General features: G+C 39.1%; 1 protein-coding gene across 4 annotated transcripts in view; it reads right to left on the bottom strand.

Moving 5' to 3' along the window:
- LIN52 (lin-52 DREAM MuvB core complex component) overlaps positions 1 to 18,761 on the bottom strand; it is a 75,731-nt gene that overhangs the window by 25,677 nt on the left and 31,293 nt on the right. The window contains exon 6 of one of the 4 annotated variants that reach the window (XM_044436163.1): positions 13,918 to 13,964. The exons of 2 other annotated variants lie outside the window; for them this stretch is intronic. In XM_044436163.1, the coding sequence (XP_044292098.1) occupies positions 13,933 to 13,964 (32 nt within the window). In that variant the 3' untranslated portion in view covers positions 13,918 to 13,932. Of the gene's footprint in view, positions 1 to 13,917; positions 13,965 to 18,761 lie in introns of those variants that run through there. One more of the 4 variants, XR_006415308.1, reaches the window with a different exon arrangement.

Raw genomic sequence — 18,761 nt, 5'->3', positions numbered from 1 at the left:
ATCATTGGCCAATCTGACTGATGGCGCAGAAGAGGCGGGACCAAGGTCATGTAACAATACATAGTGGTACGGTACAGAATGTGATACAGAGGAGCTTTGAAAGACATGAAAACTGGAAAAGGCATTTGCCCACCCCCACTCTCTTACAAAGAGGCCAAACAAACATTTGCAACTCTCTCCACACTAGGGACATCTTAAAAAGTATTTGAAATTTTCTTACCACTAAGCACTTTTAAAAAATCAACTTTCCTCTCCTCTCAATCCATTATTTATTTATTTAAATAAAAACACATTTATTTCCATTTGCTGATCTATTTTAAAAATGCACAATCTCCCTGTTTCCTGCAAAAGGCACAGCTTTTTAGAAGAATAAATAAACTGAAGGGCACATTAGAGTGAGGCAAAACAACCACAACACCCCACAACATACCAGCATACTCCTCAGCTGGAAATTGATAGAATCACATGAGCAACAGCAAGCAGGCAGCAAATAGATAAAGAAGGGGAATGAGACACTTGTTTGGGAAATGAAGAGGAAGCTGATACAGGCTAGTTAAGATCAGTCTGACAGCTTCTCACTCACACAAATCAAACAAGAAACAATGAGAGTGGAAGGATCATTTAGCGCAGGGGTTGCTTTGCCATGGCACAACACTTTCTATTGGTTCCGGCAAGCTACCAATTAGAAGCTACAGCATTTGCTCATGCAACCCTCACTGCTGCCCATTCTTTCCCTCTAGCTCAAGTTTGATTCTGCAAAATGCTGCTGCTGGTACTGGACCCCCCCCCCTTTTTTTTTAAATTCGTCTGGCTCTTTCAACCAGTTGCTGAGCTGGTTGTCCTTGCAAACACATTCCCCATGCAAAGCTTTGTTCAAGACAGGTGTGCTCTACAATGCACTTAATAAAGCCATGGATGCTCACATTAGTCATTAGCAGCACACAGTTGGCAGGAAACAACAATGGGTGATGGGAAGAGATAAGCTACCTGCTAGTGAATGACAGTAAATATTTTTTCTTTCTGCAGGAGAGGCAAGAAACTGCCTCCCATGCTCGCAAACTAGTACCACCTCTGAGTAATACAATACAGGTGGTTTCCAGCACATGGCCAGGCTTTGTCCAGGAAAGGGCCACAGCTGGTGACACCATGTGAGAAAGCTGGATTTTTTTTAAAAAGCAGACCAACCTGCAAATTTTAGGCTGGAGGAATGGGGAGTGTAGCCCAATCCAGCAAATCCCATTTGAGAAAATGAAACCTGAAGCAAAATTTGGTCTCCACGCTTTTCTTGCCTACACTAATTTTCATCCCTGGATGTAGGCAAGGATTACCCTCCGACATCAGTAGGGGCATGGAAAGTTTTCACAGAACATTTTAGTTATATGTAATTATATCCTGCTCTTCAAACAGATCTAATCTAACAGATCTAATCTAAGGCAGATGTTAAAACTGCATAAATAAAGCATATTAAAGTAGCTTCTATGAAATATGGGCAAATATAAAGGGCTTTACTTCATACCAAAAGATAACAAAGTCACTATCAGACAAACATCTCTAAGAAGGGCATTCCAGTGATGGAAGATACCATCAGAAGGTCCCATATGCCACACACTTATGCTGGAAGGTAAAAGACTCAAATGTAGTTTGAAGTGGATTTCAAGGTTTGTCTAGGTTCATGAGAATACAAGTGGTCCTTAAGTTACAGTGATCTTAAGCTGAATAAAACCCTATTCATTAAGCTATCAGGAAAACTGCTCAGTTCATCATCGGCTTTCCATATTATCCAAACACATTTATGGCACATATTACGGGATGCTGTTTCTGCATTCCTTCTGACACATATGAAATGACTATGGGGCAAAGACAGTGACCTGGATGTAGATAATGCAATGAGTGGCTTCTCATTCCTTGCAATTTCAGTTGGTGCTGCCTACACTTGTATGAGAAAGAAGAGAAGACAGGGAAAACAGTTCGTGACTTTTCCATGTGAGACCAGTACTGGTACTGTACTCTATCAGTCCCAGCAGTGCAGTAGAAATAACTGATCTATGGATGAATCTCTGTCAGTAGAGGTCATTTCCCATACATTCAATTTCTACTGGTACAAAGAGATCTAGATTGTTCAATTGAGCATTATGAGCTTCTTAAAACATATGGATTCCTATGATCATATAAGCTGTGAAAAACAAAACATGAAGTTTTATTAAGTATTAAGTGAACAGTAGCTCTGTGAGTAGTAACAGCAAATCCACCTTTTAAAGATATGTCTGTGCAATAAGGAACTGCGGTGTTACTGTCTACATTTATAATCTAGTATGGAATAGTAAAGCACAAAAGGGACATGGCAACAATATTGAGCAGTAAAGTAAAGGTTCCCTTGCACATACATGCTGGTCATGTCCAACTCTGTGGCTAGCGTTCATCTTCATTTGTAAGCCAAAGAGCCAGCATTGTCCAAAGATGCTTCCATGGTCATGTGGTAGGCATGACTGAACACCTTTCCCACCAAAGTGGTACCCATTTATCTACTCACATTTGCATGCTTTTAAATTGCTAGGTAGGCAAGAGCTGGGACAAAGCAACGGGCACTTACCCCATCAGGTGGATTCAAACTGCCGATCTGTCAATCAACAGCCCAGTGGCTCAACAGTTTAAACCACTGTACCACCCATGCCCCACTGAACAGTAGAATGTACATAATTGCCACCAATATTCTAAGATTTAAACAAAGCAGTGCAAATCAAGTTCTTTCCTTGAGAACACTATAAAAGAAAACAGAAAGTCTTTGTTCTCAGAAATAGCATCAAATCTGCACACATTTACTGAAGCAACAACTTGATTAAGTGAATATTTCATTTAAGTCCAATAGACTTATTTCATATTTGGTAAAGTGAAATACATATCTCAGGTAAGACATGAGCAAAAGATAGATCATGGTCCACCTATGGACTACTGGCTCAGTTTTCAGGTGGACTACCTAATACCTGCTGGTTATTAGGCTTCTTGCAAATAAGATGCAATGATGTCTTCATTCATAAGATGTCTTATATATATGACCAGGATCATTTAACAAAGATTAGGCATGCTTTAATTGTTAATAGAACTTAGGTATGCACTTAGTAGAGCTACAGTCCTAAATGAAAGTCCCATTTAATACAATGGGACTAATTTCTGTGTAAACTGGTAAAGTATTGCACTGATTATGTGGACCAATAATGAATCATAGCAATTCCACTTAGAAGAACATGCAGGTAGCCAATCAAATCCAAAGTAGTTACCCCACTTCTGCTCCACAAAACACTTTCATACCTTATATAGTTTTGATATGGCTTGCTATAACACTTAATTGCTGTAGGCAAAATTTATGATTATTTATGATGCAGAAATCACAATTACTTCCCCCTGCCTCAAATACATGTTATTACTTGTTTGAATATTCTCAGGCACACCATGTTACTTGGGGGTGTACCTTTTTAAGTTGAGAGGTTGCGAATTTCCTTGTTGCCCATCCAAATGCCCTGTGCAATCTCAATATTTCATACAAGGTCATGTACTTTAGTATTCATTCTCTAAACTACCCTACTTTTCAGGAACTTCTTCTACAGTTTTCATAGTCTCACAGTCTTGCATCTGAAAATCTTCCCTATCAATTTTGTATTTCATCCTAATATTTGTACTATAGAGTTCATTCATAGGATTCTTATGCACATTTTGTGGGATTTAAGAATAAAAGAAGTGGGGCAAACATAAATTACATGTTTGTATAATACCAAAGCCATAACATAATTTGGTTGTATTACAATGAAACAAATACATTGTATTCTTGCAAAGAACCCAAGGTTGCTTAAATGGTTCTTCTCCACAGCAATATAATATGCTGCTGTAAGAAAAAGTCCATTTTTGTGTGGACTGTACAGCATAGTATTGTAACAACTACATATGGGACAACGTTTTCAAAGATTATGTACTCAAAGTCCTTGGAGAAATGATATTCTACCAATGGGGGGGCATATGCCAATTTCAGAATCAAATAATGTGTTCTTTTCTATCATCCTTGGAAAGTAGATGTAGTTTCAAAATCCCTAACCTTCCACATATGATTTGCAACCAAATAGTGGGAGGGGGCAGTCTGGAGGATAAAGAAGAAGCTGAAGGGGATGGAACAAGTAGATGGCAAGATTGGAGGATATATAATGAGCTTTAAGCTGAAAGGTGTAGATAAAATTTGGAAATGACATTTGATAAGTAAAATATACATCCCACTATGCTTCTGGGAGGCCACTTTGCTGTACTAAACAACATGCACTGACAAAAATGCCAAAGTTTTGAGATGATTACTTGTTAATCAAATCAGCCCTGAGAACTGTAATAGCCATAAAAGCTAAATCCCAATGTAATTATTAAACAGGGCACTCATTTGTTGAATTAAATGCTAGTAACACAACAACTGCAACACCTAGATTATAGCCATCATAAACAGTGTGGGCAGAATGGCCTTCCCCCAAGAGTTCTCGCTATGCAGTGGGACCACCTACTGAGTAACAGCAGCAATTCACATTGATTAAGCAACCATTTCACTGAATTAAGGAACAAATATGCCTTACTGTAAAAGGTTTTTCTGAAAAGTCAGATGCAGGTTTACAAGGGGAGGGAAGAGTTTCTGAACTATCTGTACAGGTAGTCCTCAGGTTAAGAACGAGTTCTGTTCCTGAGAACATACTTAAGTTGAATTTGTATGTAAGTTGGGTCATATGAGTAAGTCAAATATGTATACATTTGACCTTTCTATGCATATAAAACACTTAAACACTTCCATATTCACTAAAACATCTTAAATACAAAACATCTTATTATTACAATACAGCATTGTAATACCGATAATAATACAACAATAATAAAGTAACTACAGGTACTGAAAAGAGAAAATCTGTATGTATGTATCTGTGTAGGTATATACTATTGTAAAAACCAAATAAAAGAAAAGGAAACTCTTTAGAAAACTCTTAACACCTAGAGTCAAGCTAGGTTACTATCATTCATTCACAGATTATAACAAGATCATGAATATGAAGCAGTTTGAGCAGTACTATATGTTGTTTGTTCTTTTTGTTTGTTCATGTTCTGCATATATTTCTGAGTTGCTCAGCTAATTTACAATAAACCAAAAGAATAATAAAATGCCACAGTTCCAAACAAAGCCAAGCCTAAAAGACAATAGAGAAAATCAGAACGAGCGTGCGAGTGTGCTTATAGAATTGAGTAATATTTGCAGGCCTGCTAGCCATTTTGGAGGGGATCAAGCTTGCCAAATTCTGCTCAAACAGGTTCTCTTTCTCTCTTCTCTCTCCTGGCAATTTGCCCTTATAACCAGGACCTCAGCTGCTACAAAGCCATTTATGATGAGAAAAAGAAAATGGCTGTACAAACAACCCTTGATGACTACTTCAAGAAAGCAACTCCAGCGATAACCTTCCTCCCCACCCCCACAGCACACAATCAAACCCTGACTCTTCAGGACCAGGTCCATCTCCATTATCATCAGTTAATATTAGGCTGAATGTTACCTCATGGATTAGGAAGTTACGAATAAAAACAAGATTTCAAGCTTTAAAACAACAACCAACGATAGCAACAGAGGAGAAAGGAGAAGTCATCTGGTTACCTCTGCTTCTGCCTTCAAAGAAACTGTTTTGCTGTGGGTTCTGCTCCATCCTTGAGGCCCTACACATAACCCGAAACACATTGGCTTGGGTACACCTGAGCAGACACCAGGGAACGAAAAGCCATGAAAAGCCATGACTATCTCTAGGGAACTACGCAGCCACTGATGACGCGCTGCCAAATGTGTTGTATAGTTCCCTAGAGATAGTCATGTCTTTTCCCTAGAAATATTAATATAGGTTTATGGCAGTTTGTGCAATTGTTAAGTATGGGTTCTTTGTAATCCACATGTTCATAACCCAGTCACTATCTGTACTAATCTGTGCTGTTTTCCTACTCTGAATGGCAGTGTGGGTAGGGGATCTTCAACATAATCAAGGGGAAGGAACAGTTAAACCTTCCCATCACTAATCAGCAATCTTCTCTCCATGGTGGGGAGGAAGCCACTCCCTTCCCTTTTTGAAAGCAGGGATCTGACAGATCCTTTCAAGGTGCTCTTGGCTCTCTAGCCAAATGGAGAGGAGGCCGCTTCCTCTCAACTTGAGCAAGGAAGGCTTGGGCTTAGCCTGAGAGATAAATGTACAACATGAAAAACGGCAGAGGACTGTGTAAAAAATGCCTATCTCTGCTCTAATATTTCACTGAATAGATTCCAAAATTAAAGTTCTAGTGCTAAAACTACCCTTATAAATTGTACTAGGAAAAAGGCTACTGCAAGGGTGGCGTGTGCATGTGTATAGTTTAGTCTACTTCTTGGCTTACAGTTCTGGTTTAGCTGTAGAAGTTTGCATCATAGCAACTGAAGAAGGGGAGATGACCACTTGTTGCTTTTTTTTTAACCTGCAGAACAAGTAAGATGCTAGGAGTGTCTCCTTAAGTCAGATTCAACTTCTTGTTACACTGAAAAAAACCCAAAAACTGGGATTCCGGTTTTTTTTACTGATAGTCTTTGTTTTTATGATATCTAATTTGTATAGTTTTTATCTTAAAGGCAATCTAAAATTATTTTAAATTAAGAACAATAGGAGCCTTTGTATGCTGAAAATGTTTTAGGCTTTTACTGTTTAAGTACTTAAGTTGGATTCCAGGGACAGCAGAACAACTCTCTAATATTTCAGATACCTGTATAAACTACAAAGCAGTGACACTTCCTAGGAAAACTACCTTGTTAGTCTGAACAAGTTACAGTTTCACTGCTTTAAGGAACCAAGTAAATAAATAAATAATCTAATACAGAAAACAAGGGAAGCAAAATAGGCAAACAAAAGCAAACCTGAAAGGTGAGCAAACCCCACAAGCCAGGCAACCATTATTAGCGTGTTGATAGCACACTTGTTAAAAATGTATATTTTAATTTTCTGTATTGCTAAAGGTCCCAATTTGCCCAGGGATCTAGCTAAGCTACCATTTTCTACCACGACAAAGTCTAATCTTTATTTAATGGATTTAGCATCTATCTTCACTAGAGTGGTCTCCAAGGAAAAGAGGAGGGAAGAATGAAGGGGCCTAGAAGAGACGATCCAAGCCCCCCTTCTCTTCATCCATCCGGCGCTCATGTTTGTGTTCAAAATTCAATTACCTCCTTATTGATACTTCACAGAGATATTTAAGCTGCAAACATGAAGCCCTGATTTCCCAGGAGGCCATGCCCCTCTCTATTTCACTGCTCTGCTTCCCCCTGGGTGAATTCCTGAGGCGTCCATATTAATAGGTAATCAGTCACAATTCATTTATTAAACAGCTAGCAAGGTTTATCAGCCTGTCCTGATTAGCCGGAAGAAGCCACTGAATTCCTAATTTATTTATGGAAATCTAAGTGTCTTTTTGAATTCCATTCAGGAGACAGGGTGTTAAGGGTATGGCATGCTGAATTCTAACAGGGAAGCAGCAGGCAGTCCATGGAGCATGTGGTTCATCCTGAGAAATGCACTGTAACAGCGACCCTCAGCATAGTCAATGGATTAAAGGCTAAGGAACCTGCATCCACAGGATTCATTAGACGGCTCATCACTATCCAGGCATTATTACACTTATTAGAATTATAAGCCCGAGTACCTTGCACATGGATTGTCTAGCAATTGCTCCCTAAATTGAATTAAGACACTCAGTTCAATCCTAAGAATGAAGAGATACTTTAAAGGATAAACTTTAAATAAAACTAAAAAACAAAGCACAGAAATACATTGCAGATACTTTTTAAAATGGAGTTTATGAATGTACAAACATTTTAAAGATATTGTACAAGTCTCATTCATTTTTAAAGCGCATGAAATCATGTTGCATTTTGTAGCTAAGATCATATACCACAACCCACACTGAATTGCTTTAACTTCAACCTAAAAGAAACAAATAGTTTAGAAAACAAAGCCTTTATCTGGCCTTATTTGCACACAGTAGGGTTTTGAGAATCATCCGAGGTCGTGTATTAGCTGAGAAATTATCACTTCTAAAACTTGCCCACCTCGGGTAACCCTGCCCCACTATTAGCTGAATTCTTCTCCTCATTTATGAACAGAAAATAATTCCACTCTTTCACAATAGGGCAGGGAAGTCTTCCTTTCAGTAATAGCCCATTGTGCTTCACAGGGTGCCACTCTAGAGAACCCCTTGATCTTGGTGCAGAAGGGACCTTTTGTTTAGTTGTCATTAATATGTGCAAGGAGCATAAAAGCTCCCGTGCAAAAGCAGAAAACCCATATATATGCACTCATTTATTAGTATATCTCTAAATACTGAACCAGAAGAACTGTATACAGTTGGTAAATGCTGTATTATCATTATTGTTGCCATATAGATCCAGTAGTGTATTCTAAGGAAAGAACTTAATTAAACTTCATTCATTGCATGTAATTTTACCAAAGCAGTATCAACCCTCCCATGAGAATGGGGTTCCTGTGGAATCTTAACAGCTGTTTTGAAATATCTGTAAAACTTCTTCATGCAAACTTGAGTCACTTCTATAATCAGTGTACTCAACAGTTATGGGGTTAGTTGTCCTGTTACATTTTCTTTCTTGTAAGAACCATGGAGCAGTCCATGGAGCATGTGGTTCATAAGAAAAGCCATGGTGAATCAGACCAAAGAGCCATCTAGTCCAGTACTTGATATACACAAGTGGTAAACTAGCTCCCCACAGGATCCCACAAGCAAGATGGGAGCAAGCCTCCTTCTGCCCAATCTCCAAGGCAACTGAAGTATATGTTGTGTGAGGAAGTACTTCTTTTTATCTGTCTTAAACCTCTCACCAATCGGCTTCATCCCAGGTTTGAGTGTTATGGGAGAGGAAGAAAAATGTATCCCTCTCCACTTTCTCCACATTGCGCATTTTTTTAAACACCTCGATCATCTCCCCTCTTACTCACTTGAAAAGTCTCGGTTGTTACTGCTGCTCTTCGTATGGAAGCTGCCCCAGTCCCCTGATCAGTTTTGCTGCTCTTCTCTGTACTTTTTTTAACTCAGTAATGTCCTTTTTTAGGTAAGGCAACCAGAACTGAACACAATATTGCAAGTGTGGTCACACCTAAGATGTGTATAAGGTAAGTAAGATTTTGACAATCTAGACAGCATACTAAGAAGCAGAGACATTACCCTGCTGACAAAAGTGCCGTATAGTCAAGGCTATTGTTTTCCCAGTTGCAATGTATGGCTCTGCCAGTTGGACCATAAGGAAGGCTGAGCGCCGAAGAACTGAGGCCTTTGAATTGTGGTGCTGGAGGAGACTCCTGCGAGTCCCTTGGACCACAAGGAGATCAAACCAGTCAGTCCTAGAGGAGATCGACCCTGACTGCTCTTTAGAAGGACAGATAGTGAAGATGAAACTCAAATACTTTGGCTACCTAATGAGAAGGAAGGACTCCCTGGAGAAGAGCCTAATGCTGGGAACAATAGATGGCAAAAAAGAAGGGGACAGCAGAGGATGAGGTGGCTGGATGGAGTCACTGAAGCAGTCGGCGTGAGCTTAAGTGGACTCCGGGGGATGGTGGAGGACAGGAAGGCCTGGAGGAATGTTGTCCATGGGGTTGCGATGGGTGGGACATGACTTCGCGACTAACAACAACATTTTCTATTCATTCCTAATTATGCTTCACACAGTTTGTCTTTTTCACAGCAGCTACGTACGTACTGACCCAACATTTTCATTGAGCTGTCTCCTTCTGCTTAGTCACTGCTAGTTCAAATCCCATCAGCATATACTTGAAGTTGGGATTTTTTGCCCCAACATGCATTACTCTACACTTCCTTACACTGAACTGTATTTGCCATTTTGATGCTCATTCTTTCAGCTTGGAGAGATCCATTTGGAGTTCTTCACAATCCCTTCTGGTTTTAACCACCATAAAAACTTTAGTGTCAGCAGCAAATTTTATCACTTCAATACTTGCTCCTAATTCCAGAAATTAAAAAGCAAATGGAACCATGTGGGACTCCACCTGGTTACAAATCTTCACTGGGAAAAGTTGCCATATATTCTCACTCTCTGTCTTCTGTCCTTAAATCAGTTAGTGATCCATAAGAGACCCTCCCCCCTCCCCACTTTAGTTCTGTGACTGCTTTATTTGCCCAGGAGCCTACGGTGAAGGACTTAGTCAAAAGTCTTCTGGAAGTCCAACTAAATAAGTATACTGAATCACCTCTATTAATGTGCTTATTGATACCCTCAGATTAGTGAGACATGAGTTTTCCTTGTGAGCAGGGCTTTCCCTTCTATGTGCTTACTGATTCTCCTTAATAATGCTTTCAAGCAGTTTTTCAGAAGAGATATTAAACTAACTGCCCTGCAACTTCTCAAATCCCACCAGATCCCTTTTTAAAAATTCGTATTACATTGGTCATTCTCCAATCCTCTGGTACAAGGGCTGATTGTAGAAACATGGGTAAGAAGCTCAGCAATTTCATATTTATTTGTATGTTTGTTTAACTCTTTTATAGACTGTCCATCTACTGGCATCTTGGGACAGTTTACAACAAGCATATTTGAGTTCTTTGACAACTCTAGGGTGGATACCATCTGGACTCCGTGAACTTGGTGACTTTCAATTTGTCAATAAGGTTGAGAATTTCATCATTAACTGCCTTCATTTCTCAGACTCACTTTCAGAATACGTAACTCAGGACAAGTATCTCCTCCTCATCCTCTACTGTAAAGACTGACAAAAAGAATTCATTCAGGTTCTTGCAATCTCCCTATCCCCCATTAGTGCTCCTTTAATTCCATTATCATCCAATGGCCCAACTGTTTCCTTCTTTCTTTTGATATATTTAAGGAATTCTTCATTGTTAGCCTTGATATTGTTAGAGATATCAAGGTTAACAATAAAGCCTACCACCACTTTCAATTTTTTTTTAGAAAAGTTATGCTTAACTTAAGCAAAGCAACATAGGGCATGGTTTATTTGCTCCTACTGAAATGAATGGAAAAGTGAAACTACCACATTTTTCAGCTAACTAGAGACCATTCTAACCTACCAATTTCTCTGAAGGAGGTGAAGAATACCTTAGTATTCTGCCAGTATTATTCACTCCATTTTTATAAGCAGTAAAACCACTTTAAGAGCATCAAATTAGATTTTCCCCATTTCTTTAAAAAAAAAGGTCTGTACACAAATTACAAAGGACTGCAGGGATTCTTTGCATCTTGGGAGTAAATTTTACCTTATGGGATTAATTGTACTCAGTAAGCTCTCTCTTGAAACAAGAGTTAACATTTGCATAATGCAAATCAGCCATACTGATTTTTTTAAACTTGTAATTTTCTTTTGATAAGAGACATCCTATTCAGCTATTGGGTACAGTGAACCCCTTCCATTACTTATTATGCATCCAGTGTGGCGTGATGGTTAGTGCGCTGGGCTAGGGCTTCGGAGTACTGAGTTCTACTCTGCACTAAGCCACGAAATTCACTGGGTGACTATGGGCAGTCACAGAGAATCAGCCAAACCTACTTCACAGGGCTGTTGTTGTGAGGATAAAATGCAGAAAAGAACCTTGTGAGTAGCCCTTGCGTTCCTTGTAAGAGGAAGAAAGCCTGGTACAAATGTAATTAATTCATTAATTCTGAGGCTTTTTTTGTTTCTTTTCTGTTACCATTGTGAGTTACAATGTACCCAAATAGTTTTTGCATTGCACTAGCATTTTGGGAATGCAATACCAATACAAAAATCTATTTTTTCTGTTAAACTGCAGTCATTCTGAAATCAATCAAATATTTATTTCCAGGTAGGTACATCAAGCTTTCTCCCAGACATTAGATTCTTGGCCACTTAAACAAAGGGCAATTCCGTTCTACCACTGTGCTTATATTGCCATTAGCCAGCGCTAAATTTCTCTTGGGCAAGGTGTGTGTATATTGCCTCCATTCTAACTAAATAATGCAGTCTTCTGTAGAGAAGGGTTTAAAAAGGGCTCCCCCACCACCATCTGGCTCAGAAAACAGTCTGAGATGCTAAACTCCCTTCACAAACACCAATAAAATAATTTTATAATGGATAACTAATTTTTCATGTTTTGTTAAAGTAGGAGATTCAAGATTTCAAATAACTTTGAATATGTTTACAGTTCTGTTGTTGGATGTGCTTTGTTTTGCAAAAGTTCCTCAATTTCAAAAGATGGTTACTGATGTCAAAAAAACTTGGTCCTATAAACTTTTAATTTTGTAAACCACTCAAGGAGCCTTTGAGCTGATAAACATTGTAAACTATAATAAAGGCCAACAAGCATTTGCACTTTTACAGATCACTCTTCAACAGGTAATAATTGATGCACACTATTTCCAATCCTAATTTTCTACATTTGCCATGAGAATCCTAGCAGGTTAAGTGAAAGCTAAGTGGAACCATTTCAAAACACTAACTTTCAGAAGTACATTAACTGAATACAGCGTCAAAAGTTATTCAAGACAGGCACACTGCTTAAAACAACCAAGTCTGAGGCTACCACATTAAGGTCTTATTTGTATAAACAGTGCACCGGTTTAACAAAAATCAATTTTAAAAATCAATTTTGTTAAACTAAAGCAAAATACTGGGAAAACATGGTTGTATAAAACTAATTATAATGGTCACATTTAATCTGAATATTTACTGAGGCAATACGACCTATGCACATTTAAAATGGTTTAAAGAATTTTTTATATAGATGTTTTCAGTTGTTTTAGAGTAAGAAGGGTTGGAGCAGATGAGAATATGGACATATAAACAAAACAAGAATAGTGGAAGCTCAGATGAGACCTAGCTAATGAAAACATGGCTACCTAGGACATATAGCACTATAGGAAATACAGGTCATTTAACAGTGGAAGGAAACAGTTATTATTATTTATTGATTAAAAGCTTTTCTAACCCGTCCACCACTAGCGTCTCAGGATGGCTTACAATGAAAACAAATAAGATAAACAAAGCAACACAGCATCCAACTAAGATAATAAAACCCCAGTTAAAATAATCTAAACATCAAAATGATGGGAAAATAAAAAGGGTTTTGCCTGATGCCAAAAAGAATATAGTGTTGGGGCCAGGTAAACCTTTCTGGGGAGCACATTCCATAATTAGGGTGCCACTGCAGAAAAGGCCCTCCTCCGGGTAGCCACCCTCCTAATCTCCTTCAGGGAGGGCTCCCAGAGCAGGACCTCCACCTCAAATCTCAAAGGGCGGGAGGGCATATAGGGAAGAAGGCACTCCTTCAGTGACATTCCTCAAATGCAGCATTTATTCTTGTTATCATAATGAAACAACACTGCAGAATGTGTTCTGGGTTCAGACAACACACTAAACGTCTGTGGTTTATAAACCACCATGGGTTAATGTATTATGTGAACCCAGTCATTGTTTGAGAAGCTATAAGATAGTGCAGTTTCCCAGCTGCACAGTTAGAGACAGCACTCCTACTTCAGAGCTGGGAATCACATCTCTTACCACCTTTTCAGCTGGGCAGAAAGCACTGATCCAGTTGTTGGTCAAATATGGGAAAGCAATATATGAGAAGTGTAAGGGGGGCATTTTGAAGGGCAGGAAAGGACAGAGATTGGAGTGGCCACATGGAAGTGGGTTGCTGTGATATCAGTAAGGTTTCTACATGCACCTAATTAATAAGACGCTTGCACAAGAATCAGTGTTCTTAGCAACTTGCTCAACTAAAAACACTCACCTGGGAGCCAGTGTGGTGAAGAGGTTAAGAGTGTGGGACTGGGACTCAGATGATGTGGAGTCTAGCCCCCACTTAGCCATGAATCCAGCTGAGTGACTTTAGCCCAGTCACAGATTTTCAGCCCAGTCTACCTCACAGAGTTGTTATGGGGATAAGATTGAGAGCTGGAGGAAGAAAATGCTATAAGCCACTTTGAGTTTAAGGACAAAGCAAGATATAAATCTAATAAATAAATAAACTATTGTTAGGTTATACCAACTGTTTCTAACTGTATGCTTTATCTACCTTACTTCAGTTAAGAATTCAATTTTGGTGGCTGTAATACTGGGAATTTATCTTTGTACAAAAAGACAGACAGCTCGGAGCTGTATTAAAAAAAGAAAAAAGAACACATCTGCTAAAATAGGCTTTTTCAGAAATATTTAAGCACAGGGCATTTGTATCTTTGAAGCTGACTATATTCAGAGGCAAATACCAATAGGAACTAGCATATGAAATTGGCCATGGTAAGTAGCAAGCTTCTCCACAGCCTTAAAATATCAATTAAAAAAGGATACTGAGTCACATAATCCTACATTCTGCCAATAGTATAAGTCACGTACACATGTTTGATAAGATACTTAAAATATTTATGATAATATCAACCATTTTGACCTGCCAAGGGTATAAAAGGGATAGGCCAAGGAAGCGTAATTCAAAAGCCTTAGCTCAGTAGAAAACCACATGTTCTGTAAGCATGAGATCCCTAGGTTCAATCCCCAGCTTCTCCAAGTAGTGGTAAGAAAAAAACCCCTACCTGAAATCCTGGAAAGCTACTGTCTGTGTCGATAATAAAGGGCTTGATTGGCCAATGGTCTCACTTTCCCATCTTCCTATGTCCCAGCTGGGCCTGTACATTTACTGACTCAATCCCTTGACAATCACCCAGTTCTTAATAGCAACACAGATTCAGTACTCCCATACAACTCCATGATGTTGCCTCTAAAATTGTACTGGGACAGCTAGCCAGATTTGGCCCAAGGACCACACAAATGTGGCCGAATCCCTGCTGACCCAAGCACTGTATCCCACATAGAAGCTTCAGTTTGTCTGTCTAAATCCTCAGTTCGATAACTTTGCTGGAAGAAAACTTTTCCTCTCGCACTGGAGGTAGAGAAGCAGGATTTGAGCCTATTTTGTGTATTTTTTTGAGGGGACAGATGGACAGACAATGAATTAAAGACCAAAGCAGGCTTATTTGCATGCAATAAGCCTCAGGAGAGAGAGCCTCAGGTTTTTATTCTACCTTCCTCCCAAAAGAAATAAGATTTAATGTTTCTAACTGCAAGTCCAAAGAAACAGCACCTTCCCTCTTTTTTCCAACTAGGGGAAAGTGTCGCTTGTATAAATCATGGTTAGCAAATCAGGATATCAAACTTTCTTTGGTTATACAAATGACCATTTCTTGTATGGGTGTTAAAGTTGTGATTTGAAGAGTTACAGCTTAGCTTTCAAACAGATAAAAGGGAGTGAGAGCACTCAAGGCTTGCTGTAGTTTATGAATGTGATGATCATACCACAAGTTTGTCCTTACATCTGAATTAGGTCAAAGTAGATGGTATTCCATGAAAAGAAAAGGGAGCAGCGTGAAACAGAATATTAGACTAGGAATAGGGAGAACTGCATTCAAATCCTTACACAGCTGTGATAGTGACTGGCCTGAGGTCATCATCCAATATCAGTAAGGCTAACCTACCTTACATAGTTCTGTTGCTGCTGCATGCTGTCGATTCATCTGACTTATGGCAACCTTATGAATGAATGCCCTCCAAAATGTCCTATCTTTGACAGCCCTGCTCAACTCTTGTAAACCGAAGGCTGAAGTTTCCTTTGTGGAATCAGTCCATCTCAGAGTTGGCTTTCCTCTTTCACCTTCAATTTCCGCTAACATTGTTTTCACCAGCAATTTCTGCCTTCTCATGATGGGCCTAAAGTAAAGGTAAAGGTTTCCCCTTGACATTAAAGTCCAGTCATGTCTGACTCTAAGGGGCGGTGCTCATCTCCATTTCCTAGCCGAAAGAGCCAGTGTTTGTCTGCAGACAGTCTCCGTGGTCATGTGGCCGGCATGACTAAACACCGAGGTGCACGGAACACTGTTACCCTCCCATCAAAGTGGTACCTTTTTATCTACTTGCGTTTGCATGCTTTTGAACTGCAAGGTTGACAGGAGCTGGGATGGAGCAACGGAAACTCACCCCTTTGTGCAGATTCGAACCGGTGACCTTTTGATCAACCAGACCAGCAGCACAGTGGTTTAAACCACTGTGCCACCTACATCCCGTGCCTAAAGTACAACAGCCTCAATTTCTGCTTCCAGGGGAAGTTCTGGCTTGAACTGATCTAAGACTCACTTGTTCATCTTTCTCTTGCTCCAGAGAATTCATAAAGCTTTCCTCTAACACCATGTTTTGATTAAGTCCATTTTCTTTCTGCCAGCATTCTTCACTGTCCAGCATTCACACCCATACACAGGGACTGAAAATAAAATAGCGTGGAAGATCTTGGCCATTATCTCCAGTGAAACATCCTTACACTTGATCTTTACTAGTTCTTTTATTGCTGACCTTCCATGTCAGTCTTCAAATTTCTACATTGCAGTCCTGCTTTCTTCTTTCATTTTTAGAAGGAGTAATGTTAATGTATTGCTGATTTCTGCCAGTGAGATGGCATCATCTACATATCTTAAATTATTGATTTATCTTTCACCAATTTTCACTCCTTCTTCTGATCCTAATCCAGCTTTCCTTATGGTATCTTTTCCATACAGATTGAACAGAAAGGGAAATAAAATGCACCCTTGTCAGATGCCTTTCCTATAGGAAACCTTCATTTATTCTGTTTCTCTATATGCTGTTCTAACAGTAGCTTCTTATCCACGATACAGGTTATGCATCAGGATGGTCATATGTCAAGGCACATCCATTTCTTTCAGTACCATGCCTAACTTCTCATGTTCTGCACAGTCAAAGACTCTGCTGTAGTCTATAAAGCATAGAATGATCATCTTCTGAAATTCTTTGGTGCATTCCAGTAGCCAATATGTATTGGCAACATGATCTCAAGTCCATCCTCCTTTTCGGAATCCAGCCTGAATGTCAGACATTTCTTGCTCCATATATGATAAAATTCTTTATTTGTCCTTGAGCATCACTTTGCTTGCATGGGAAATTGGTGCAATAGTTCTATAGGCTTTGCATTCCTTTGCATCTCCTTTCTCTTGGGGATTGGAATTTATACCAAATATTTCAGGACTGTGGGGCCATTGTTTTACTTTCCATATTGGTTGGCATGTTCTTGTTAGGACTAGGACCAATTCAGTCTCTACCGCATGGGATAGTACTCCAGGTGCTTTATTCTTCCCAAGTGCTTTGAGAACAGCTCTCACTCCACTTACTAATACTGCAGTTTCTTCCTCACAGGATTCTCCTTCAAAGGAGTGTGTCATCTTTTTATCTCTTGTGTATGGGTCTTTCAAATATTGTTTCAAATTTCTCTACTTTCTGTCCTGATGAGATAGTATCTTATTCTGTTGCTCTTTCAGCATTCCTAAGCCAGGTTTGAATTTCCCTTTGATTCCTTGGATCTTCTGAAAGAGATCCTTTCCCCATCAGTTTTGTTGTTCCCTTCTATTTCTTTGCACTGGTCATTGTAATGATGCCTTTTGTCTCTACTGATAGTCACCAAAAAGCTTCTGACCCTATTTCTGTCACCTTTGACTTTTGCTTCTTGCCTGTCCTTAGCAATCATGAATGTTTCTTCTGCCATCCATCCAAGACAAGGAACAAGCTGACTGTCATTCATCTAGGCTTTTTCTTTCTGCTACAGAAATTGTTCTTTTGTATTGTTCCCTAGGAATATCTCTGGATTCAGTCTACATTTCTTCTAGTTCATTGTCAATTGAGTCCAGTAATGCACAATTTTTCTTTATGTGGACTTTAAATTCCTCAGGAATGGTATTTAATATGTATTTTGGTACTATGAGTCTGTTAGTGATCTTTTCCATTTTATTCTGATTCTTATATTGATAATTCATGGTCACTATCACAATCTGCCCCTTGTCTAGTTTTGGCAGCAAGAATAAAGTTTCTCCATTGCCTACTTCCAATTGCATTGTCTATTTGATTTCTGCATTGTCCATCTACTGATATCCATGTATATAATCATCTGATTGGTTCCTTGAAGTACGTTATTTGCAATGAACAGATAATTGGTTTCAGAGAATTCTATAAGTTATTTTTCTGCTTCATTTCAGATCCCTAGGCCAAATTCTCCCACAGTATTGGATTCTGCTTCTTCTTTCCTACTTTTGCATTCCATCACCTATGATTATCAGCATGTGTTGTTCTGCAGTGTTATCAATTTTCTTTTGAACACCTGCATAAATGTTTGATTTCTTCTTCACCATCTGCTGTTGAAGTGAAGACTTGAATGATGCTTATGTTGATAGGTTTTCCATAAATTCTGCTTGATATGATGCAGTCAGACTTTGCAGTATAGCTCCTCATTGCCTGTGCTACATCTTGCCACAGTATTAGATCTACTTCATTTCTTGTGAGTTTGTCATTTCCAGAGTAAAACACTGTTTGACTTAGAACATCCAGCGTACATTATTTTGCTCTCACCAAGTACTGCGATGTTCAACCATTCCATTACTTGCTTTACTGTTTCCAGTTTGGAACTTTTTGTGTTCCAATTGTATGTACTGGACTTTCCTTTTGCTTCTGTGCATGTCAGCCACTAAAGTTCCTTTTGGCTTTGAGCAAGTTGCACCATTAGCAACTTGCACCAGGCAGCTTGCATCAAGTTGCACCATTATTCGCACTTGTCCTTTGTTCTTTCCCAGTAACTTGTTGAGTGTCTTCCAACCTGGAAGTCTCAACTTCCAGGATTATATCTCATTTCATCACAGGGTTCTCAAGGTC

Source organism: Varanus komodoensis, unplaced genomic scaffold (assembly GCF_004798865.1).
Source record: "Varanus komodoensis strain SLA01 unplaced genomic scaffold, ASM479886v1 scaffold3, whole genome shotgun sequence".
Taxonomy (NCBI): domain Eukaryota; kingdom Metazoa; phylum Chordata; class Lepidosauria; order Squamata; family Varanidae; genus Varanus; species Varanus komodoensis.
This window is presented reverse-complemented; position numbering and strand designations above follow the sequence as displayed.